The sequence below is a fragment of the Tiliqua scincoides genome, chromosome 4, assembly GCF_035046505.1.
Source record: "Tiliqua scincoides isolate rTilSci1 chromosome 4, rTilSci1.hap2, whole genome shotgun sequence".
Lineage (NCBI taxonomy): Eukaryota > Metazoa > Chordata > Lepidosauria > Squamata > Scincidae > Tiliqua > Tiliqua scincoides.
Genome location: NC_089824.1, coordinates 107,655,255 through 107,680,933, shown reverse-complemented (window position 1 = coordinate 107,680,933; position 25,679 = coordinate 107,655,255). Strand labels below are relative to the sequence as shown.

Below are 25,679 nucleotides of genomic sequence, written 5' to 3'. Positions count from 1 at the left end.
CTCCCAAACTCTTGCAGCGCACCTACAGACCATTCGGTGGAATTTTCCACAGCGGTGGAAAAATCACTGCCCTAGAAGTTTGGAAGGGTCATTCAAAATGAATTTTTGAATGTATGTTGCTTGCATTCACACATGCAAACCTGGTAGACCGTTCCAGGAGATCCCTCACTGAGCATTTAATTTGTCAAGGTAAATATTTTATCCTCAAATACTTGGTTAGATTGGAGCTGGGTGGCGGAAAGAGAGTGAAGAAGAAACAGCCTTTCAGAGGAATGGAAATTCCTGAGGGTGGCAGCAATAGAGGTGCAGCAGGAGAGCTCAGTGCTTTAGGGGTCATTAGGGATGAAAGTAAGACATCCTGATGACTGAAGGCTGATGCTTCAAAAGTGTTGTTGAAGCCTTGTCAGATTTGCCAATATGCAGTGACCTTTGGTTTGGCAATAGTGGAGTGCATTGCATTGGCTCCCTTGATAAGGGCAGGGAGGGACTTAACTGTATTCTGCAGTGGGGGCCTCAGGGAATCTTCTTAAAAGTCAGTGGGGCTAGGAAGTGGAGTTACTTCTGAACCTAACTTGGGTATCCCACCAGCCTGTGAGAATGTTCCGGCTTTTCAGTCACACTAGGTGCTGCTTACAGGTGAAACGGGCATTGCAGAGCCCACTTTGGTCAGTCCATGTTCCGGCAATGGTGCAGCAAAGTAGGTAAGTATGAGGGAATGAAAATGGGATGCAACAATTACAATTTCAGTCTGTGTAACCAGGACTTTTCAGACCAGCGTTTGTATATGACCATCTGCCTAGAAACCTGGTCAGCTGCTTTACACTTTCTCTAGAACTTCCTCCTTTCTACTTAGAAATGAAACTTCTTCTGAAACCCACTTCTTTTTTCTTTGACAATACATCAACTTCTTTATGCATCGCACCTTCCAAACCCATTGTAATCTCTGTTGATTTTTTTCTTAGTCCACTGCAGTTTGTGAGAGAACATTTCACATACCTGAAGTATGCAAAGGCAAGGGAATCAATAGCTCAAGAAGTAGCTGAGAGATCTAGGCCATGTCAATGAAAACGTGGGCAAAGTTGGTCTCAACCACATTTGTCCCAAATTACCTAGGACAATATGAATACTAAGCAGAGCACCAGTTTCATCATCATTGGGAAGCAATGTGCTCCAGGGTTGAGCAGGAGCAACAAAGGCAGCAGTATTTAGCTCTGATGTCTTCAGATGCATGAGATGTACCTATTTCCCGGGAGTTTTTCCCAACTAAGAGGACCCTGCCCTCATTTCGCTAAATGTAAATTTTTACTTCCTCAGAGGAATGCACATAGACCAGTGTTTCCCAATCTGTGGGTGGGTTGTGGGCCAATTTTTGGTGGGTCGCAAAAAGTTTCTGATATTTTTTTTTTTTAAACTTTGCAAGCACCCTTCCCCAGTCTGCAGAAGAAAATTGCATCAGTGAGCAATCCAGATGGAGAGACCACTTTTGTGGCTGGAATACTAACCTGTGGTATGAGGTAATCTTCATACCTCCAAATTAAAATGTCACATTTTCCTATTTTCTCTAATAAGTAGCATGTTGTAGATCATGTTTGAACCCAATTTCAGCCATTTTGGGGGGTCCCTAACTGCACATCTTGCTCTCCAGTTCAGCCTTCTAGGTACCAAGGACTGACTGGAAAAAGGTTTGGGAGAAGAGTTCTTGAACTCAAGTTCTGGGGAGAGTCTAGTAAATGTCTACACATATACAACATGTAAGGTCTCTAGCAGTCTTGGGACCACATTATTATTGTTATTATCATTTCTATATCTCTTTTTTGTCTAGTAAAACCATGTGGGTCACAACAGATTGTCATTTAAAAAACTGTGTTCCAGTGCTAAAATGTTTGGGAAGCACTGACATAGACATATAACTGTATGTCAGATCCACACGCACTTTGAAGGCAAGATTCACAAATAAGAGACTAAGGGCCCCATCCAGATCTCCACGCACCAGCTCACTGCCAGTGCACACTCTCACAAACGTGCCGTAAGATACGTTTGCGAGCCTTACCGTGGGCCCAGCACTGGAACTAGGCCAACATGAGCTGGCACAGGCCCAGCTCCGGCACTGGGACTGCAGACCGCCACCTGGTGCTCCGTGCAAAGCGCCAGACGACAGAGATGGGCAGGGGAAGGCAAGGAGATGGCATTTCAGGGCAGGCGGAGGGCGGGGGGAGGCATGGCAGGGGAAAGAGCGGGTCAGGAGGGGGGCGGAAGCGGTGGAGTTCAGCTCTACTGGATCCGGAGCCCCGTGTCAGGCCACGTGCCCCAACACAGGACTCTCCAATTCTGTACTGGCTAAAGAGCTGCTGCAGGATCAAGTAGCCCCATTGTAGGGCTACTTCCCTTACTTGGGGCAAGGGGATGAATGTCCCCTTCTCCCAAGAAGCCAGTGGCAGCTGCTCAGGATGCTGTGGTAGCCATTTTGGTGCTGCTGCAACCCAGCACACCAGGCAGCTCAAGATTGGGCTGCTCATCTCTGCCACTACTGCTCATCCTTCCAGCAGAATCGATGTGGATTTTGCTTTCCTCCTCTTGTATTCCCACACAGGTATTTTTTGTGGGGGGAAAACACTACAGTACATCCAAGCTGGCCTCAGAACAAGACTCTAATTCAATGGTTCCCATCTTTTAGGAGCCCACAGACCACTGAGGCAGAAATTGAAGACATGGATCTCATGCAACCCCCACCTGCCACCCCCTGTACAAAAAAAATACAATTAAATTTGGTAGCCCTTGGGGAGGTGCTTGGTGAGACACTGGAAGTGATCAAAGGCTATCATCTCTTTTCTTCTGAGACCTCACAGACCACTTCTCAGGATGTCGCAGATCACTATACAAATCTAGTTTTGAGAAGAAAAAAATACATTTGCCCTTTGGACTTGATCCCCAGCAGTGTCCAGCAATTATGACCTTGCATTGCCTTAAGCAGAGGCCTCTGTATTAAACATTAACCTTCTGATAACTTCCACTGGGGTGACTGTTAGTCTGTTGCAGCATAATCAACAAGTCTCGTAGTGCTTTGAAAGCTGAAAAATTTGTTTCAGCGTACGCTTTGGTGGACAAGAGTCCACTGCATCACACACATGCATGCATCTCGTCCATGAAAGCTTATGCTAAAAGAACTTTGGGCCCAACCATATCCAACTTTCCAGCAGCGGGTTAGCCTCAGTGCAGCCCCAAGGTAAGGGAACCAATGTTCCCAAACCTTGAGGAGGCTTCTGTGACTGCCTTCCGAAAACAGGAAGCAGTGCATACCCCATTGGCATAGCAGTGCCGGCACTGAAAAATTGGGTCAGATTGGGCCCTCTGTTAGGCTGTTAATGTGCAACAAGACTTTTTGCTGTTTTTGATAGCACTTTATGACTCAGCATGATGTTTACGCAAGAAGACCTTGGGGATCCCCTAATCTGGGGATTAGGACATGGAACAGAAAAGAGGTCAATGAAGAGCAGAAGCCATCTTAACTGCTTATCAGAAGGCACCTGATTCTCTTGAGGCTTCCAAAGAGGGAGTGAATGCGACAAGGGCAGCATGGGATGGGTATGCCCACAGGTCACCCAGGGTGATAAAAAAATATTATTTAAGGGCATGGGGGGGGGAATTCTTTCAGTTTCACCTGTCACTACATAGTGTTGAGCAAGTCATTCTGTCTCCACTCTCACTTCCCTATCTGTTAAATGGAAATAATCATGAGCAACCTTATGAGACTGTCGGGAGAACAAAAATAGAAAGTTGCTTTGCAAATTAACAATCTGATTCCAATAATGTAGGGTAGCACTAATAGTTGCAAATTGGTCCTCATTTAAAGTTTGAATTAAAATGGGCAAGAACCCTGAAGTTTTGCATTCCACCCCAGCAGAGAACACTAGGGAAGATGTTCCTCAGGAGTGTCACTTTTAAAATCAGTTGCTGTGGTTACCTGCCACGAAGACCTATTTTTCTGGAACAATCAGGGTTCCTTGCAGGCTGCCACTCTCCTGGAGGATACTGCTTTGTAAAAGCGTGTGCAGTGACATACAAATGGGAGATGGGAGGCCTGGGTGCCAAAGCTGCGGGGGAGGGGGGGTGGCAGAGGCCGCCTCGCAATTTTGAAAACCTTGGTATTTTCAAATAATACCATCATGCTATATATCAGCCGATGCAGCCAATGTAATTTCACACAGAATGCAATGGAACTAACCACATTGACATATCTCTATTCTATCAAAAGTTATATCCAAAATAAACAGAAAAGGGAAACACAACTGCCTTATGTAACAAAAAGTGGATTACACTGGGAGTCCTGTAATAAAAGGTGCACACTGTGATAAAAAATGAATTACCACTGGCAATAAATAGCTTGTTGCAAGCATATTCAGAAAACCAAATATATTCTTCATAAATCTACATAAGTTTTGCCTTTCTTCTATATTACAACAAAACTGTTTTTGTATGTATAATAGACCACCAGCCTACTGCATATTATCTTGATGGACATTTGTTCCCTGCTTTGTTTTGGGTTATGAAATCTAATGTTCACTACATGTGTGAAACCTACTATATATAAGTTCAATAAAAGAAAATGTTCACTGTCTGCGCTTCTTTTCTGGCCATCATTATTATTCATTTCATATCATGACTATTACTGAAAATAATTTTGTCATGGGGAGGGTGCCAAAAATTTATGGGCCCTGGGTGCCAAATGATCTTCGTACACCACTGAGTGTATGTCTGATTATTCTTGAACCTCAGAAGCCTAAGATCCTCTCTCTTTTATTATATGTATCTATTTTTATTTTAACAGTGAAGAAAGTCTCCTCTCTGCTTGCCTTCCAGTTTCTCCACAGATTCTGTGCGCCCTCAGCCCCAGACGGTCTCTTCATGGCCCAAGGATGTAGGTATCCTTGCCCTGGAGGTGTACTTCCCTTCCCTATACGTAGACCAGGTTGAGCTGGAGAAGTATGATGGAGTCGAGGCAGGGAAGTACACCCTGGGCCTAGGCCAGAAGCAGATGGGCTTCTGTGCAGCCCACGAGGACATTAACTCCCTGTGCCTGACTGTGGTGCAGCGACTGGTGGAGCGAAGCCAGCTTTCCTGGGATTCTATTGGTCGGCTGGAGGTGGGCACAGAGACCATCATTGACAAGTCCAAGGCTGTCAAGACAGTTCTGATGCAGCTCTTTGAGGAGTCTGGGAATACGGACGTTGAGGGCATCGACACAACTAATGCCTGCTATGGAGGCACAGCCTCCCTCTTCAATGCCGCTGACTGGGTGGAATCCAGTTCCTGGGATGGTAAGTAATCAGGGCTGGCTCTTTCAGTGAGCTTTAATCCTGCTGGTTCTTCTCAGAAGTGCTGAGCCACCCTAACTACTCGCGTGAGTAATCTTACACAGCTGGCCAGTTCTTAGGTGACAGCCCCATCCGCCACCCGCCCCCTGCCAAGAACAGGTTTAGAGTCCTAATACAATAGTGTGGATTTCCCACAGAGGATAACGTACATGACCCTGCATACAGCAAGTGCATATTTGTTTCTGTGTGAGGGGAGCGGACATTTTGTGCAGTAAAGAGAAGGGGGCATTGGGCAGGGGAAGGACAAAGGCAACAGCACCTTTGTTATGTAATGGCAGGTCAGTGGGCAAAAGCAATGTTCTGGGAAACACAGTGGGTTTAGGCCTCACCCTTTTGACCATCCTGAGGTGCAATAATGTGCATGCCTGTCGGGAGCAGTCACTTTGTTTGGGATAAGCTTAAAGCATCAGGGCAACAACCCAGCCCTTCTGCTTCAGGGAACAAAGTCCAGTCATTCAGCCACAGCAGGAGGCAGAAGAGGAGTCATGATGGGGCTTTGCTAATGTGACAGATGGAGGAGGGAGGAGAGGGCAAAATACTGTCCCAGAGGTTCGCAACGGTCCTTTCTCCCATGTTTTATCACTCTTTTTCCTCAGTTTTATCATACTGAGGTTACTGGAAAACTGATCATCTTCACATAGTCACCCCCTGACTGGGCATTCTTAGCAGAAAGCAGACTTGGGGAAGCCCTTCCCCTAAGTGACCAAGAAGCCCTAAAGTTGATGGGTCATAAGAACATAAGAACAGCCCCACTGGATCAGGCCATAGGCCCATCTAGTCCAGCTTCCTGTATCTCACAGCGGCCCACCAAATGCCCCAGGGAGCACCCCAGATAACAAGAGACCTCATCCTGGTGCCCTCCCTTGCATCTGGCATTCTGACATAACCCATTTCTAAAATCAGGAGGTTGCGCATACACATCATGGCTTGTACCCAATAATGGATTTTTCCTCCAGAAACTTGTCCAATCCCCTTTTAAAGGCGTCTAGGCTAGACGCCAGCACCACATCCTGTGGCAAGGAGTTCCACAGATCGACCACATGCTGAGTAAAGAAATATTTTCTTTTGTCTGTCCTAACCTGCCCAACACTCAATTTTAGTGGATGTCCCCTGGTTCTGGTATTATGTGAGAGTGTAAAGAGCATCTCCCTATCCACTCTGTCCATCCCCTGCATAATTTTGTATGTCTCAATCATGTCCCCCCTCAGGCATCTCTTTTCTAGGGTCCCCCTTGAAGCCAAACAGTAGCAGGATGGAGTGATCTGGTAGAAGTGACAAACTGCTTTTTGTGCCCAATTGCACTTGGACCAGGCAGGTAAATCAGTAAAAATATAAATTTATTAAAAGTCTGAGTGCCAAAGCCATAAAAAGGAGAATAGTGAACAAAAAGGATCAAATCTAGGCACAGGTGTCAGAAAATAAAACAAGTATATTCAAACGGAAGTGTCCTTGTCCAAGGTTTGGCAAGTAGATTAAAATGCAAGAGGCAAAATAGATTCCCTGTTATGGCTAACTGAATATTGCTCCTGTTCTGGTCACTCATCATTTTTCAGAATCTGGTTCTTATAGTCACAGTGTATCAAGGTGAGTTGATAAGCCCTTTTTGCTAAATAGCAGTTGTTCTCCAGTGACAAAATAGTGTCACCTTGAAAAAAACTCCATCAATGATGTCACATGTCCATCCGATTGAATGTTTGGGAGATACTCCCATTGGCTGATGGAGACAGCAAAAGAAAGAGGAGCTACTGAATCTCTATTGCAGTGGTACTCAAAACTTTTCCAGCCAGTGGCTCTCTTGACCCCCGTGGCTGTTGGCCATGACTCCCCATCATGTTCCTGAGGGCTGGAAGTGACATCATTAAACAGGAAGTGGCCAGAAATATTAGCTATATTAAATATAATTTTATAATATTATATTTATTATAATATAATATTACATATTAAATATATATTAACTATATTAATATTATTTATATTAATCATATTAATTAAATGCAAATCTTAAAAATATATTATTAATACACAGCAATATACATGCTTTATAAATGATCAGCTGCTGATCACTGTTGGAGACAGGATGCTAGAATAGGTAGATTTTGTCTGGTCCAGGAGGACTCATTTTTTTAAACTTTATAAGCATACCAATAGAATTGTTTTATCAAATGAAATTTGCGAACAACCAGTCTGACCAACATTACACACACACACACCCCTGTGGACCCCAATCCAACTAGTCATTTCTCCCATTCTCCTTGGATAGGATTGAACCCTTTATTAATTTGATGAAATTAAATTTTTCCAGCAGCTGGTGGGGAAAACAAAAATAGACCATGAAAATATATCAGAGCTGTTAAGGGTTTGGTTAGGAAGCTGATTTGTCTCCTATACTAGGAGATGCACAGCTCAAACCTATGCATGTCTACTCAGAAGTAAGTCCCATTAGAATCAATGGGGCTTACTCCCAGGAAAGTGTGGATGGGATTGGGCTGGCAATCACTTCATCAATGGCTGATAAGTATTCCCTTCAAATAGCAAGATTCATCACTTTAAAAATACAGCCTCTTCAGTCAAACAACAAGATTAATAAATCACTTTAAAAACAGTGCCCTTTTTCTGCTCCTGGCCAAGTAAAGTGTGTGCTTCTCTCTCCCCCCCCCCCCCTTTGCCAACTGCATGGAAACAACTTTAAGACCCCTGGTGACTGGTAAAATAGGAAGCATTTTATTTGGGGAGGCGGAGGAAAGCGTGAAGGTTTGGAGATAGAAAGCAGGAAGTGGAAGAGGGAGGGGTTGAAAAGAGAGGTTTCACTTTGATGAGAAGCGATCCCAGGCTGGGAACTAGGAACCAACCAGACAAGGATCAGCGAGAGTGTTAAGGACTGCAAGCCGAGCATGCTTGGAAGAGGGTGGGGTGGCAGCAGCCACTCTCGAAACTGAGCAACTCCCATTTCTTCTGCTTTAAAAAAAAGTGGAGACGGGCAGAAGACGGGCTCATATTCTGTCCAGGGGTGTGACTGTATCACTGTGAGAGGACATCCCGCGACTCCCCTTTAAGTTCCTGGCGCCACCCTAAAGAGCTGCACTTCACAGCTTGAATAACACTGCTCTATCGGCTTGGGGGGATATGGACGAATGTGGACAGGCCCATTGCAGGACCTAGTCCCAGGGCCTCCAGCAGCCTGATACTAGTACCATGGGAAAGTAACATGCAAAGAAAAGGGTTAGGTCCTCCTCCAGCTGTGCTGCCTCTCTGGTGCAAATTTCACCCTTCCAAAGCAAAGTTGGTTATAACAACTTTGAAACAACAATGTGGGCTTACTGCATATGCTGATGTGTAACATGTTGTGGTAACCGGCGGAGGGGGGGAGGTCCTTAAGCTTTCCTTTCCCCTCATCTGCCCATACATGAGGGCCAAAATCAGTAGACTTTGCTAGAACCACAAGGACAAAGCCAGGCAGAAACAGCCAGTCCTTCCAGTTACATGGAAAATTCCCCCCAAACCAATCCCATAGTATGTTGCCAAGAGTTGAGGAGGACTGAGGCAAGGCTCTGATCAAGATTAACTAGCCACTGGCAGTAAACAGTTACATTATAAAAAGAGTTTAGTAAAAGGGGAGGGGGATTGGATAATACAAGGAGGAAAGAATAAAACATGCAAGCTTGGAAAATGACTTAGGGCGCAATCTTAACCCCTTATGTCAGTGCTTTCCAGCACTGGCATAGCGGTGCCAATGGGACATGTGCTGCATCCTGCAGTTGGGTGTCACTCACGGAGGCCTCCTCAAAGTAAGGGAATGTTTGTCCCCTTACCTCAGAGCTGCATTGCCCTTATGTCAGTGCTGGAGAGGGGTTAGGATTGTGCCCTTAGGTGTTGGCAGTGCCCAGATGCAGATCTTAGCAAAAACACAAACAAAATAACACATCTAAATTCCTTAACTGTACTTAGCCTACCATAGTCTTTCGAGACTGAAGGTTGCCAATACTTAGCCTATTATTGGCTTAAGCAAAAAAGTAAAAAAAAAAAAAGTCAAGTTGGCACTCAATAAAGTTCCAAATTTCAGAATTCCAAATAAGGGATGCCCAACCTGTAGTTCATTTGATTAGATAATTTACAATCCGTTGGTGCATGCCAATTTCAGCAGGCGAATGGGTTAGGGCAGCTCTTCCTGGACCCAAAGGAAGATGATAACAAACCCACAAAATGACTTACCCAAGTGATCTTCCTGCAACGGTGCTTATTTCAAAGTGTCCCAGGGAAGCTCTTTCCAATTGAATCTTATGCTGAAATTCTCCTTAAGGGAAATAGATGGGGAAAGGAGTAAAAGGAATTCAATCATCACACATGTCGTTTCTCAAAATGACTGAATACTAACTTCCATACCAAGAAATTTTGTTTCTTTAAAATCAAACTATATTCAAAGCAATCAATAGATCTTAAAATTTGCAATATTAAGCTAAAACTAATAGTATAAAAGGTAGTAAAATTAATTAAACATTTGTGCCAGTAATTTCAATTTTTGTTAAAGCACAAGCCTTAAAAAGTAAATTGGACTAGAATTCTCTTTACTGAGGCCCAAACCAAACATGCAAAACCCACATGGAAATGGGCATTTGCCATGGAATAAGCACATATTTGTTTGGTTTTTTGTTTTTATTTATTTATTTTTAATTAGCACACACAGACATACAAACATATAACATACATTTAGGAGTGCTAAATACCATATACCATTACTCATTAATCATACTATATCTCCTAATCTACTACTCATCTACTTCTGCCTCTTATTAGGTTATCCATTTATTTATATAATAAATACTAAATTTTCTCTAATGCCCTATAGTATATTTTCTAAATTTTCACTTTCTATCAAACATAAACTTACTTCAATTACTCATTAATATTAAAACAAAATAATCTAATTACCAAAATATAACAACATATAAAACAATTCTTCCATCTACTTCTAACTCTTCTACTCATTTATATATTTCTTACATCAAATATAATAGATTTTTCCTAGTTCCCTATATTTTCCTAAATATTCACTTTTTATCATCTCAACTAGTTCAATTACTCATTAACATCAAATAATAATAATCTAATTTCCAAATTAGAATAAAACCAACAATCTCTTATATGTTCTTTACCATTCTCCAATCTAATTCTCCAATCTGATTACATTTTTTTCTTTAACATAATAACCACCTATAAAACAATTCATCCACACACTAACATTTCTAGTTATTTTTTCTAATTCATTCTAATTCATATATATCAATTTTGTATATATTTATTTTTTAAGTAATTTTAAACCAGTTACTAACTAAATAAAATCCTCCAATTTTCTTTAACCCTCAGGTTTCTTTTTCTTTCTTTCTTTCCATTTTTTCTCCTGTAATATCTTTAATAATTTATCTCCATAGCAGAATCCAATAAGCCCACACTTTCTTGTATAAGGTATGTTCATTCTTCCAATTAACTGGCATATGTTTTCTTCTTGTTCCAACAAATTTTGTATTTTGTGCACTGTTACTCTGTCCATCTTCTCTATTTCAATCTCCATCAGCGTCCCCTTTAGATCCTCCACTGATTTTCCACTCTTCTAATTTCTGTATCCACTCTTCTGATGATGATTTCATCCCTCTTTTCCGCTTTCTCCTTCTGTTTATCTTCTGCTTGTTTCTTCACATCTTCCAGTTGCTCCTTGCACACATCTATCTGTTGAGAGAGTCTTTAAACTGGCTTGAATCTGCAAGGACCAACTCAACTGCTGTCTTCTCATTATGAGCAATTTTTCCAAATTTTTGAGGATCATTTGAGTCCAAATATCTGGAACAGGCTCCATCTTGCAATTTCTCTCTAATCCACAAGATGTCTGCAGCGTATTATTCTCCTTACTTCCACCACATGTTTTTTCAGTCAGGCATTCTTCGAATTTTTCTTACAGATAAGTGTTTTTAATGGAGAAAAACAAAACGAAAGAAACAGTTTCAAGAAGACAAAACTCTTTCAAGTCTAATAAAAATTATGTCCACAAGTAACTCTGGATTTTAGTCCACACACCAAATTATATTTATAGTTAGAATTCACGACCGATTTATTCATCTACAAAGATAAAGAGCACTTTCAACCTCCTTAAAAAGTTTCTCATTAACGCCTTCCGTGTATCCAGGGCTTTTAGCCAAATCAGTCAATCAAAGCCAGGGACAATATTAACACATACTTATCTTAAATTTCCAACTTAAACTTTATGCTTCGTGCTTTTTCTTCCATATGGTATCTTAGCACGGAGCCAGCAGCTTGATTGCAGACACTGCACCTCCCCCAATACTGTCCCTGATGATTAGGGAAGAAGAAGAAAGCCCCTCCCCCCCTCGGGCTTTCAAAATCTCAGGTACCTGCACCATGGAAAGATCTTATCTTTCCTGATAAACAGATCCTCTTTAGACCTGCAGTTTTTGGGGGGAAAACAGACTGTCTCTCAGGAGCCCCTACAGACATGTCTGTTCATCCACTGTTGGCTCCTCCACATCGAATAAGCACATATTTGGATGCAAAACTGATGTGGGTTGCGTTATCAATGAGACATCTGTGAGTTGTGGATTTTTGTTTTGTTTTCCATGGAATATCCAAGTGTCTCTTTCCAACTTTCCTGCCTCTTAATCCCTGAGTTCAGAATCTTCCATGTGGGTTTTTGAATATATGGTTGCAAAACCCACATGGTTCTTGATATCTCTAAGTTTGGTAGGTGAGATGGTGTCCTTCCTATGCTGTCCTTGTGGGGAACCCTTCTTTGCCACATCTCCTTTCCTTGTTCTTGGCTTTAAAGGGTAGCTGTCTCCTACCCCTCTATTGTTATTATTGTTATTATTGTTATTATTGTTATTAACAAAAATAGTTCTATACCGCTTTTCAACTAAAAGTCCACAAAGCGGTTTACAGAGAAAAATCAAATAACTAAATGGCTCCCTGTCCCAAAAGGGCTCACAATCTAAAAAGATGCAGAAGAATACCAGCAGACAGCCACTAGAACAGACACTGCTGGGGTGAGATGGGCCAGTTACTCTCCCCCTGCTAAAAAAAGGAGTACCCACTTGAAAAAGCGCCTCTTACCCAATTAGCAGGGGTTAGTTAGATACCATTAGTGGTATCTGGTAGAAAAAGGTGCAAGAGCAGATATTGTTTGAACTGTACTTGTGAGAGCCATTAGATTTTATTGGCTCATGATGGAGGAAAGCTATATTCCCAAGTCTCAAGCTACTGCTCTCAGCAGCAGGGTGCTTCCTTGCTATCCAATGAACCCTTTATGAAGTAAAGACAGATTGAGAACCTTCATCAACATTTGGTGGGAAGGCAGTCCAAGTGGCTGTCACCAAAAATCGCAGAAATGTGGAGCAGTTCCACCATATTTCTGAGAAGCTGAAGGACATGGCGTACCACAGGAACTTGAAGGCATGCAGGAGCAGACCCAAGGAAGGAGGAACTACAAGCCTGTCAAGGAAGGCAATAGTCATTCAGCATGCTCCAGGACAACCACATCCTGGACCAGTTCCTCTGCATTGACTATGGGGTGGTTGTATCCCACCTCAATGGATCAGGGGGTGGTGCAGCAGAGGAGGTGCACTGCCTCATTGAGGGACGTGGGAAGTAGTTAGCAAAGAAGAAGTGATCTTGAACCTCATTCCCAGTGACCTCCCTGGAGCCAGGATCAACACTTCTTTTTGATTATCCTTCTTAATAGGCATCTGAAGATACACCTGTGGTAATTGCACTCTATCACTTGAGGAGAACTGTGTAGGGAAGCTTCTCTTCCTACTAGCAAAACAAGGATTCAACAAAGTTTGGAGTCAAGAAAGTTAACTATTGAGAATGATTTGGATTGAAGATAATGGATGGGGATAAGTATAGAGAATGAAAAATAATAATAGTCTAGTGTAATGCAGCAGTTTCCAAACTGGTGAGTCACAACCCACCAGAGGAACCTGAAGTGGGCCATTCCCCCTTAAGAGGAGTTGCCCAGGAATGGGTGCCCCGTCGGTTCTGCAGCAATCATGATGTCGCCAGGAGCAACGGGTTTTAAAGGTTACCTGGGGAATCACACTGGTGTCCAGGAGGGTCCAATTAACCCCCTGCCCCACCCCCCACAATACTTACAGCCTTCCCAAAGTCCAAGTGGGTGTAACGTATAGAGACGGAATAATAAATGATAATAATGAACCTGATGCAGGATCCTTTTCGAATCAAAGGAAAGGATGCAAATTTGAATTATAAAACTTACTGCCCAATCCTATCCCCCACGTTTGGTGCCAGTGCAGCTGCACTGATGGAGCGTGTGCTGCATCCAATGGTAAGTAAAAATGTTTTTTAATTACCTCCTGGTAAGCTGCCTAATTGCCTAAGAGTCTCCTCAGACTACCCATTTTGCTGGCATAATTCCAAGGAGAGAAAAGGGGCAGGATGGCATGGAAAAGAGGGGATAGGAACTGGCACACACTGATGCCACCAAGATCCATCCTCTCCCTTCCCCTCCACACCCACAATAGTCCTCTACTGCCAACTCACTGGTGTCGGCAGAGGCTTCTGGAGTTCTTACTGGGTGCACATTTGCGGAAGGGCACAATGGCAGCCTGGCTTTCAGGCTGCTGTAAAGGACCTTGTGCTGCTGAACACTAGTTTTGGCAACACATGTGCCCAGTTGGAGCCTCAGGAAAGAATTTTGGAAATCACTGAAAAAATTTTCATTTGTTATTGCTCTAATCATGTCATGCCCTTCCTTCAATCCCTGTACTGGCTTCCTGACTCAGCACAATTTCTTGGTTCTTGCCTTCAATGCCCTCCATGAACTCACCCCTTCCTACCTCTGTGCTTTCCCCATGTCTGATTGCGCAGTGGGAGCTCCACATCAAAGGGGTGGTGGTGTAAGAATGATACGTCGCTGAGAATGAGAAGGCTAGGAAATGTCAGAGCAGGCAAAAGGTGCAAATGCAGATGATTTATTGAGAGGTTGTTATGGGGGCTAAGGTGGAGGCATCAGGGCTTGATCTGGGTTCTAGTCATCTCTGCAGTTTCACACTGATTCCCGCCTGGCACTCCCAAGCCAGAGCTTGGGACTGCCTTTCTGTTGGCTCCAAGGGATTAGCATCCTGGTAATGGTTGGTAGAGGAACAGGGGGTTGGTGCAGCCCCTGCTTCTGGAGGGGCCCTATGCTGCCTTACTCTCTTTTTCTGCGGTTCCCAAAGCCTACCATTTTTGCTGTCCTTCCCTTTCAGCCTTCTCTGCCTTCCCTCTATCTTTTCCTGATGTCTGGCCCTTTTTCTTGATGTTTCCCTCACCCAGCTGCCACCTTCCTTCCACCTCTGTTCTCCTTTTACCCCTCCACCGCTCCTCTCTTCCTGGTGATCCTCAGGCTTCTCTCCCATCTCCCATTCTCCACTCCTCCCTCCTTCACTGCCCCTGTCCTTTCTCCCCTGTTTTTCTCCTTTGTCTCCATCCTTTTCCTTCTCCCTCCGTTCCTGCTTGTTTCCCTTCTGCTCTTAAGGTTCCTGCCTGACTGCTACCATCCCCGTCCCAATCACTGGAATTCAGACTGGCTTGTTATGAAATTTCAGCATCTTGCAATGATGTCCTTGCTGGGCGTGGTATCCAAAAGCCCCACCCCACTGCAGCTTCCTATGGCTCAGACCTGGTATCCCACTACATTCCAGCCTGTAACCCTGCACAATTCTCCTCTGTTGCCTTCTGTTTTAGGGTGTTAGCCTCTCAAGGCTGGTATCTGTTTTCCATTACAAAGTGCCACATACTTTGTTGGCTCTATAAATAATAATTATAATAATTTATAATGTATAAAATGTATAAAAATAAATTGTGCAACCTCAGTTGGACAGGTTGAAATGAGATATTTATTCTTCTCATCCCTGCCTCTGCGGGGAACCATAGTCAAGGAGCATTGTCAAACAGCATTGTCTCAATCAGATCTTCATCACAGTTGTTTAGAATCTTTGCCTCTTGAGTTCTTGATATCAATTTATTGCCAATGCAATACCATGGCTGAAACCACTGAGGTGTATATTCCTCAAAATAAGCTTCATACCTTTTGGTTACCTGAGCAAACTGCAGCTGATCTAAATATTGGAGATGTGACTAGCTTATCAATATGAAGCACAAACTGCAACTATTTTAATCCCTGTAAGGTGAGTATTATTATTCCCATTCTTGCAGCAAGAGAGTTGAGTCTGAAAGGGAGTGACTAGGCCCTAGGGCCAAAACTACGCATGTGCTCAAATGCATGTGCTAGAGGCATGCTTCTGCCAACTAGAAAAATCTCTTTTAATCCAGAAAAACCTGGGATGGGACAACCCTGATCAGAATAAGAACACAGAAAAGGTGGGGTTCTTTCTCCATGTGCTGTTCTCATGCAAAAAGTGTCTTCTGGAAGCAGCAATTTGTTCCATTTCAGGTTGGGAGCAAGTTTCGGCTATAGGGGGGAAATTTCGGGGATAAAAATGGCGTGAGGAGAAATAATGAACCCCCCTCTCTGGTGCCCTAGTTCTGATAGGGATCCCCCCTTCCCTCCTCCAGACTATTTTTAAGAAACATGAGGAGCTTTCAGGTACACACTAGTTCTCACCATTCTTACACTTTTGCACTCCTACCACCAGAGGGCACTGTGGCTCATCTTTTTTGTCAACTAAAGCAAGCATGTTCAATGTACTATATAGAGTATCTGCAATCAGAGAAGACATTTAAGGAAGATCATCCAACAAAAGGTTCTCCTAGCAATTAAATGGATATCACAGGCAAATCACTGCTTCGGGGAGCAATTCTGAGTGATAAATCATCAGAGATGGAAAGCATTAATCCTCCTGCATTGAATTAGCCCCCTGTAGTTGTGGGGGGAGATTACGCACAGTATATATCCAGAGTCTACTCGTTATATATACCGGGCACATTCATAACCAACATTTACTGTACTGTGACATATCCACAAGTTAATTCTCAAGTTTGATAGGTCTTTATGAATAAAATCAAGAAGAGATCTGTCTGTCTCTCTTCATAATGTGGTAATGCTCTCTTTCCATGCTAGGACGCTATGCCTTGGTGGTCTGTGGTGATATTGCTGTCTATGCCACTGGGAATGCCCGACCGACAGGTGGAGCAGGAGCTGTAGCTATGCTGGTTGGGCCAGATGCCCCCCTGACTTTAGAGAGAGGTCAGTATACAAATTTTGTGATTTAGAATTGTTCAGGGATTTCAGATTTCTCTTTGTTGCTGTTTATTGAATCCAGGCATTAAATTCTTCTGCATTGACTGAAACAGATGGAATTGCAGCAAGAGAAACCACATTTTGGGGGTGGGGAAGGAATAATTTAAGGGACAATTCATATGTGAATGCCCAGAATCTAATCAAATCTACAGATTTGGTTGACTGCAAACATACAAGATAGCAGATGTACAAGCAGGACCGTAAGGCTCGCCCAAGACCTCCCAGTGCCCAAGGTAGCATGTCAAATGCTGCCCCGCTTACCTGGTGGTGTGCCTGCTTCTGCTCCTCTGACACTCTAGCCCACCACTCTCTGCACACTTCTGCTCTGTCCTCCTCTTCCTTTTCCATTCCAGAAAGTGAGAGGAGGAGAATAGTTGGAGACCAGCAAGTGGACAGAAGTGGGCATCCTTGCCAAACTGCTGCCTGAGGTGACTGCTTCAGTTGGCCTCAGGGCTGGCCCTGCAAGACAGCCAAAGTATGGGATTCTGTCTGGTTTCCTAAATGCTGCTGTGTATATACACCTAGATTAAACATGCATGAATTAGTACATTGAGATTTGCTGGGCTGGAGGTTCACTGGAGTCTTGCTGCTGGGAAAATAAGTCTATGCTGATAGAATGTATCTATGTCTCTCACAGATTCTAGAAGGCCTGAACAAGTGAGGGAGGAGGGGCTCATTCACTGCTCATTCTTCCATTTCACATACAAAGTGGTAGTCTTTGCATCTGGAACAATGGGGCCTTTATGTCTGAGACATTAGTATGCTTAAGAAGTTATCAGAGTACTGTAACTGTTTTTGGTTCATGTCCAAACCCTGTTTCCAATTTTTTCCCCAATTTTTTTTTTTTAAAAGATCAGTTTTATTTTATTTGGGGCAGCAGGGACATATTCTGGAGAATTCTAGCGTTGGCACAGCGGGTGGGTTTTCTGAAGACAGCCACAGCCAGCCACTTTCCAGCACTGACATAAGGAAAATGCAGCTCTGGGGTAAGGGAACAAGCATTCCCTTACTTTGAGGAGGTCTCCGTGAGTGACACCCAACTGGTAGTAAACAGCTACATTATAAAAAGAGTTTATTAAAAGGGGAGAGGGATTGGATAATACAAGGAGGAAAGAATAAAACATGCAAGCTTGGAAAATGACTTAGGGCGCAGACTTAACCCCTTATGTCAGTGCTTTCCAGCACTGGCATAGCGGTGCCAATGGGACGTGTGCTGCATCCGGCAGTTGGGTGTCACTGTTTTCTGAAGACAGCCACAGCCAGTGCTGCAATGCCCTGACATAAGGGGTTAGGATTGTGCCCTGTGAAGCTTAAATGTTTGAGTTAGGCAAAGTGATGATGCATAACAGCCATAATTGCTGATCACACATAATTGCCCTAGCTTTGCTAAGTTAATTAACATTTGTAGTGAAAAACAAACTATTCAGTTCAAGCCTAACAGATAGAATCAACATCCCTGATAATGCTAATTCAGCAGTTTCATGCTGAAGTTGCTGAAGGACAGTGTTTTTTTCAGAAACTGCAGATGCTACAGGAGACTGAAATGCTCTCCCACTCGTTTTGGAGTGTTGCCTTTTCTGATGTCAGATTTGTGTGTCTAGATTCTCTCCCTTCATAAATGACAAACGGCATCTTCTTGAGTCTCTGATTTCAAGCACTTGTTCAAATACTGTTCACTCTGGACCTTTGCCTATTGATTTGTTCAAGTCTGCGGAGGGAGACTCAGTGTTCAAGAAGCTCTGGTTCTTGAAGATGTGACTTGGAACCAGAGATCAGAAACAGCTGCTTCCTGAGGATTGCTCAGCAATTTCTTTAGAAATGTGACATTCCAGCATACTTGCCAATGTTTACTAGTCAATCTGTTTGTCTTTCTCTTTAGGCACTCAGTGACTTGCAATCCCCTTCCATGTCAGCTACCTCTGGCTGCAGCATCCTTATCTGTGGGGGGGGGGGGGGTGAAAAGAAAGACCTTCTCTGGATGCTTGAAATCTGGTGCCTCTGCTTCTTTTTCTTTTATTCCGCTCTGCCCTGCATTGCTTGAGCTTTAAAATGCCACTGGTCACACCCTACCAAAGTGTTCTTTAATATTTAAGAATAGCTTTGAGAAACTCAGGGCACAGACTGCCAAACAGTAGACCTTGTCCTTGGTCCAGAAAAATTGATGTGCTTCAGCTCAGATTGGGCTGCCTTTCTGTTTTAACAGAAAGGTTTCTATGAAGCTGCCAGCCCAATCCTACCTAACCCCCCCTGCACTAGTGCAGGTGCTTTGGGTTCCAGAGGCCTCCTCAAGGTAGGGAAACAAGGGGCAAGCCCCTCTCCCCAGTGCATCTACTTGGACTTGTACCAGCAAATTTACTGGCACAAGTCCAAGTAGAGCTGGGTCAGGGGATTGAGGCTAGGAAGGAGGAAAGGATATCAATGGTATCTCCACCTTCCTGGCCTCAATCTGCCCCCTCCCTATCCTAGTTTCCTCCCCATTCTCAACTGTTTATGACCTGACTGTTCCATAGTTTAGCACAGTTAATCCAGTTATAGGGGAAAGGGAGAGGGGCCTATTAATGAAGCTTATAAGTCCCACTCCCTGACTCCCCCAAATTTTGCCTAATTATGCTCTGATGCCCTTTGGGACAGTGTTTTAGGACTGTTTTTAGAAAGCTAGGGGAGGTCCACTCCTGCTTCCAATAGAATCTGAGCACTGAATCATTCCCCTTCTCACTAATGTTAATGCTTACTGGAAAGTCTGTGGCTTCTTCCTCCCAAGGTCTTCGTGGGACCCACATGGAACACGTCTATGATTTCTATAAGCCGGACTTGGCTTCAGAGTATCCTATGGTGGATGGACAGCTCTCCATTCAGTGCTACTTCCGAGCCCTGGATCGGTGCTATGCCACATATCGCAAGAAGATTGAAAGCCAGTGGCAGAAAGGTCTGTACTGGAACAGACCACTTCTTCCACGTAGATGGGGATGGATCTACATTTGCAGTCATGTAGAGTTTTGTTCATGGGTGTAGCAGGATAGTGACTAATAAGAAAAAGACTGAAAATAGTGAGGAGCATTCTTCACCTTCCCCCTGTGCTTAAGTTAGGGGGGGGGGGTTGGCTGAATTGCTATGGCCTTCTTGCCTTTGGTGAAGCCCCACTAACTACTTAGCTATTATCCTGAGAAGCCTCCAGAAGGGGAGGCTAAAATTATGGGGAGTGAAGGGATAAGGCTTGTGGGCCTCCCACCTCCCTCCTCATATTTTTTTTCACACAGCAGGGCACAACAATATTGAAATTTGCTTTCTGCCTCTGAGCCCCATGGTAGAATGGGGGAAGGGCAAAGGCCTTCACCCATCTTAGTGCAGCTGCCCTGAGCCAATTCTGACTCGCACCACCTCAGCTGCTTTTGACCATTAATGAATATATGTATCAAGCTTTACAAATACAGGCCCCTATACTGAAAGTTCACAATCTAAAATGAAGCGCTAGAGAGACAACAGAAGGAAGGGAGGGAAGTGGATGCAGGGAAAAACCGGGAAGAATATGTGATTTTTCATGTATACTAACTTAGGCTTAGTTATAATGAGTTACATGTACAACAGTACATGAGAACTAGGGAGTCAGTCCAAAGGCTTTATGGTTGGCTTTGAGGAAGGTTTTTTAAAAAAAAGAATGGCAGAGGAATCACAGAGGCATTCTGTGCTCCTGGCAGAAAGGTGAGAAGGGAGAACTGTGAGGGACCAGGAGATCTGTGTGCAGCTGGATGTATTTAGTAGAAAGATAATTGGGAGGGGGGAGACCATGGAGGGTTTTGAAGGAGAAGATGAGAGGCTTAGGAGAATCCAGGAGTGGACAAGAAGCTGGTGCAGGAATTGAAGGAGGGTGTCTGTTGTGGTCAGAATGACAAGGGAGGGATGATTTTTTGCTGCAGAGTGCTGGATAGAAATGAAGTGACAGCAGTGAGACAATGGGAGACCAGAAAAGAGAAAGTTACAGTAACTGAAGCAAGATATGACCAAGGCACAGTCAAAATGTTTTGCTGATGAGACCGCGGGGAGGGGTCATAGTTTTGTAGTACTGTAAAGGGAGAAGTAACAGGATTTTGCAACAGACAGAATAAGGAGAGCAAAGGAGAGGAGAGAGGCATCCAAGAGAAGACTGAGGCTAAGGGTCTGACTGACCAACAGGGGAATGGTGGTGTTGTCAACAGATATGGAGAGTGAACAAGGAAAGGAGTTCTTGCAAGGAACTGTTGTTCCTTGGACATATTGAGCTCCAAATGTGCCATACCCTTCACTTTCCCTCCCTGGAGGTTGTTGCTGACTGGTTTCCTCCTCCTCTCTCTAACTCTTCAAACCGTTTCGCCTGGGTGGCAGCTGGCATCAACAAGCACTGTACTCTTGAAGACTTCCAGTTCATGATCTTCCACACACCATTCTGTAAGCTAGTGCAGAAGTCCCTGGCGCGGGTGATGCTGAACGACTTCCTCGCATGCCCCAACCCTGATACTGAGAATGGACTCTACAAAGGGCTGCAAGAATTTGGGTTAGTGGATGCTGCAGGGGTTCTTTCTTTAGGAGTGGGGGGTGTAGGGTAAGATTCACAAGCTTTTGAAGATATGGTGAGCTGGAGCCACTGTTGCAACCCACCATGCAGAGATGAGGGGAGAAGCAAAGCACAGAGCCCATGTACCTGACCTCCCACATGCCTTGGGGTACCTCACGGTTTGTCTGACTGACACAGCACCCTGACACTGATAGTCTTGCAAAGGATAACTTTCTGCCTCCAAGAAAGAAGAAACAAAGTGCCCACTCACATTCTTCCACCCGCTGGGGGCAAACCAATTTCCCAAGGTTCCCCCAGCAGAAAGTCATTCACTAAAAAAAGTCCAGTAAACCAAGTGATCTGACTAATCACAGAACCCATATACACACACACATATTTGACCTTGTCAGTTACCAGTGGACTCTCTATCAGAGATCAAGGTGAGGTAGCTATCTGCTCTACTCTGAGTGAAACAGAAGAGTGAGTTTTCAAAAATAGAAATAGTTTATTAAAGGGGGCAATAGACAAGGGTCACATAGTCATAGCAAGCACTTGAAGCAACCAGGTGACAGGATGTCTTCAGCCTAACTGAGAAGTCCTATTCACTACTGAATGAGACATTTACTGCTGGAGACAATGCTGACTAGATAGGCAAGTGATGCCTGTAGGTTTGGACCTGGCCTAAATGCCCTTCCCTCCTTTTAGCAATGTGAAATTGGAAGACACCTACTCCAGCAAGGAAGTGGACAAAGCTTTTCAGAAGGCCAGCAAGGAGCTGTTCAGTCAGAAAACCCAACCCTCACTCTTCCTTTCTGCCCGCAATGGCAACATGTACACACCATCAGTGTATGGCTGCCTCACATCCCTCCTGGCACAGTAAGTTGCACTTTCTCTTTCCTCTAGTGAAACATGTTCTCTCCTCCCTCTCCAGCAGGAGACTGTTCCCATTCTGGTGCCGGCTTACACAGAGAGAACATAGATGTTGCAAAAGATGAATGTTGTTATGTATACATTCAGTATGGTAGATGGTGCTCCATCACAGGGCTGGCACCACAAGTGGGGGATGGGTGCAAAGAAATAGGACTATTCCCTTCAGAAATATGAATTTCTCCTCTGAATGACTGCAGGTACTCTGCGCAGCAGCTGGCTGGCTCCAGGATTGGAGTCTTCTCCTATGGCTCAGGACTGGCAGCCAGCATGTTTTCTCTGAAGGTGTCCCAGAATTCTGCCCCAGGTGAGTCTTGGTGTGGAACTCTCTTTTCTCCTCAACTTTTTGGGCCTCTGGGAATTTCCTGAGACTCTTTGGACTGCTCAGTTGGCCATATTGAATGCCTCTTGCACTGCTCCCTGAGCTAAACATGTAACTGCACCCCTCCTTCTGCAGTGCCTCCTAACTCATGGCCTTGTGTAAAAACAGACTGCACTGTTGTGTGGGTGTGTGTCAGAATACCCTTGTATTCACTTCAGAGAATGAAAGTGAAATGCAGGAAAGTAGTAGCAGGCAGGAATTAAGGTCCTTGCTTGTGGATGTCTCCTGCAGAAAGCCATAGGAGCTTTGTGCTTTGTGCGTCTGGAGCAAACGTATTCATCCACATGCATTCCTCTAAATCCCTGCTAACCGGGCAAAGAGGCACCTTTTAGAGCAGTGGCTGTTGCTGCTATCTTCCTTATGTTTGTTTTTTATAGATTGTGATGGGACAAAAAACCAACTTCCCATTCCTTTTGCTAGGTAAACCATTTTGGGAACATTTTCTATAGAAAAGTGACATACAGTATATTCAAAATGATAAGTCATAATACGAAATATAGCAATGAAAACGTCACATCAGATTTTGCTCTGAGAATTCGGGGTGGTTAGAGAGCGCTGCTAACCTATCCTCTCGATGCACTTGAAGTGCTCCTCTTTCTCTACAGAGTATCTAAAGCAATTCTGCATACAGCACAAGTCTTTACAGTTACAATGTTGGCACAAGGTGCTCCATGCCATAACACTCTTGTCCTCTGAAGAACAAAATACCGAATGGCCCCATCTCTCATTTCCTGCTGCAAATATGTGGCAGCAGTGCACCAGCCTGAAGGGCAGAAAAGGTCCTACCTGAGGAAGCACCCTCGGAGGCTACTCTTGAGATTTTGAGTGTTCTTGAATCTGCAGCCTTTTGACATATGGGAATGGGCTTTTTGTAATTAGTACGTTGGTTTCCAGGTTGGCAGTGCCATTCCATCTCTTTTTGGAGAAGTTGTTTGCAAACCCCAGAATGGAGGTTTGGGTGGTCATGAAATGACTGCAGTTTGTGTCCACATCTGAAAAAGCAGGGAGATGCTATGGTTTAGGCCAGCTTACTTACTGTGTGCCAAGCAAAGGTTGGCTTGTGGGGGAAATTTTGTCCTATTAGAGAATGGAGTTGTTGGACTCCTGGAAGTCACAAGAATGATCAGTCTCCACTGGAATGTGTCTGTTCCCTCTGCTCTAGGCTCCCCTCTAGAAAAGTTGGTATCTAGTTGTTCAGATCTGGCAGCTCGGTTGGACGCCCGAAAATGTGTCTCCCCAGAGAAATTTACAGAGATCATGAAGCTTAGAGAGGAAACTCATAATCTTGGTAAGTACAAGAAGGCATAGAGGGCAGGTTTTGCTTTCCACCAGGTACCACGGTGGGGTATGTACTCTGTTCCACAGATAACTAAGTATATCTATTGAACAATATACTGTGTGGCTGTTGCAGAAAAGATCTATAAGCAGCAGTAGGCAAGCACTTAGTTTCTTGCTTGTGGGTGTCTCCAGCAAAAGCCACGGAGTATTACATTGCTGGTGCAACATTTTTTCCAAGCGTATTTATCCACATGCAGTTCTCTGTGGCAGTAAAATTCAGATTTTGCCTCTGAGTTCAGGTACTGGTGAATGGAGTTAAAGAAAAACTCTAAGACCTTCCTTGAGTTGAAGTACTCCCCTCTCTCTATGGGTTATCTACAGGCACTGCTGCACCACACATAGGCTTTGCAGTTACCCCAGGAAATCCAGGCTGCTTGGGATTGCTGACTGGTGGCAGTATCTCATTTACAGAGCCAAAAAACAATGGTGGTGCAGGGTGCTCCAACAGCACAGGTCCTATCTTGTCCATGAGGGACAAAGTACAATGAGTTCTTCTCCTAAGATGACTTTTGCTTTGACTTACTCATTTGGTCCTATTACTAGTAAGCTTTATGAGTAGACCCATTTAACTTACAGTGCAAGCCAATGCCTGCCTGCTCTGAAGTAAGATCCACTGAGTTCAATGGAACTTACTCTCAGTTAAGTATGTATAGGATTACAGCCTTAGTAACTTTAGAGATCATATGGAGTGCATTTTCTTTGCTTCCCTGACACACCATATATTTCTTTTTCCAGATATGTGAGAACACCACATTAGTGTGCAGTCAGAGAAATCTCTCCTTGGTATTTATGGTGTAATTAAAATTTCTAAAGTGGCCTTCTTCAACTCCTCCCTCAGCTTGTGCTTTTACCTCCTGAGGACCTATATCATTTCCCACTGGCAAATGTAGACAATTATTGTCCATGGCAGCAGGCATTATGAATGACTTCCTCTCAATACCATTAAAGTGCAGACTTCTCCAGCTATTCCTCACACCCCCCCCCTCTTGCTCTGTCTTTCTGCAGTGAACCACACTCCCCATGGATCCAAGGATGACCTCTTCCCAGGAACCTGGTACATAGAACAAGTAGATGAGAAGAACCGCAGGCACTATGCACGGAAACCACTCTAGAGTAAAACAGAGCTACTGCCATAGGGATTTCTTGGTAGGTCAGAAAGCAATCACCAAAGGGATGTGTTGCCCAGGTGGGTTGGGGTGGGATGGTAAGAACATAAGAACAGCCCCACTGGATCAGGCCATAGGCCCATCTAGTCCAGCTTCCTGTATCTCACAGCGGCCCACCAAATGCCCCAGGGAGCACACCAGATAACAAGAGACCTGCATTCTGGTGCCCTCCCTTGCATCTGACATAGCCCATTTCTAAAATCAGGAGGTTGTACATATACATCATGGCTTGTAACCCATAATGGATTTTTCCTTCAGAAACTTGTCCAATCCCCCTTTAAAGGCATCCAGGCCAGATGCTGTCATCACATCCTGCGGCAAGGAGTTCCACAGACCAACCACACGCTGAGTAAAGCAATATTTTCTTTTGTCTGTCCTAACCCTCCCAACACTCAGTTTTAGTGGATGTCCCCTGGTTCTGGTAATATATGAGAGTGTAAAGAGCATCTCCCTATCCACTCTCTCCATCCCCTGCATAATTTTGTATGTCTCAATCATGTTCCCCCTCAGGCGTCTCTTTTCTAGGCTGAAGAAGCCCAAACACCACCGTAGCCTTTCCTCATAAGGAAGGTGCCCCAGCCCCGTAATCATCTTAGTCGCTCTCTTTTGCACCTTTTCCATTTCCACTATGTCTTTTTTGAGATGTGGCAACCAGAACTGGACACAATACTCCAGGTGTGGCCTTACCATCGATTTGTAC

General features: G+C 44.1%; 1 protein-coding gene across 1 annotated transcript; it reads left to right on the top strand.

Moving 5' to 3' along the window:
• The first annotated feature begins 597 nt into the window (after positions 1 to 597).
• On the top strand, positions 598 to 24,925 carry HMGCS2 (3-hydroxy-3-methylglutaryl-CoA synthase 2). The gene is made up of 9 exons (XM_066625103.1): positions 598 to 701; positions 4,858 to 5,315; positions 16,459 to 16,584; positions 19,400 to 19,564; positions 20,998 to 21,166; positions 21,872 to 22,042; positions 22,294 to 22,400; positions 23,638 to 23,763; positions 24,819 to 24,925. The coding sequence occupies exons 1-9, from the start codon at positions 598 to 600 to the stop codon at positions 24,923 to 24,925; spliced, it is 1,533 nt and encodes a 510-aa protein (XP_066481200.1).
• The last annotated feature ends 754 nt before the right edge of the window (positions 24,926 to 25,679 follow it).

Bases quoted from the DNA above. Each gene is read 5' to 3' on its own strand.
- HMGCS2 (XM_066625103.1), top strand. From the start codon at position 598: ATGTTCCGGCTTTTCAGTCACACTAGGTGCTGCTTACAGGTGAAACGG. The intron at 19,565-20,997 runs GTCTGTACTGGA...CCTGGGTGGCAG, and splicing joins TGAAAGCCAGTGGCAGAAAG to CTGGCATCAACAAGCACTGT. The intron at 21,167-21,871 runs GTTAGTGGATGC...CCCTCCTTTTAG, and splicing joins AAAGGGCTGCAAGAATTTGG to CAATGTGAAATTGGAAGACA.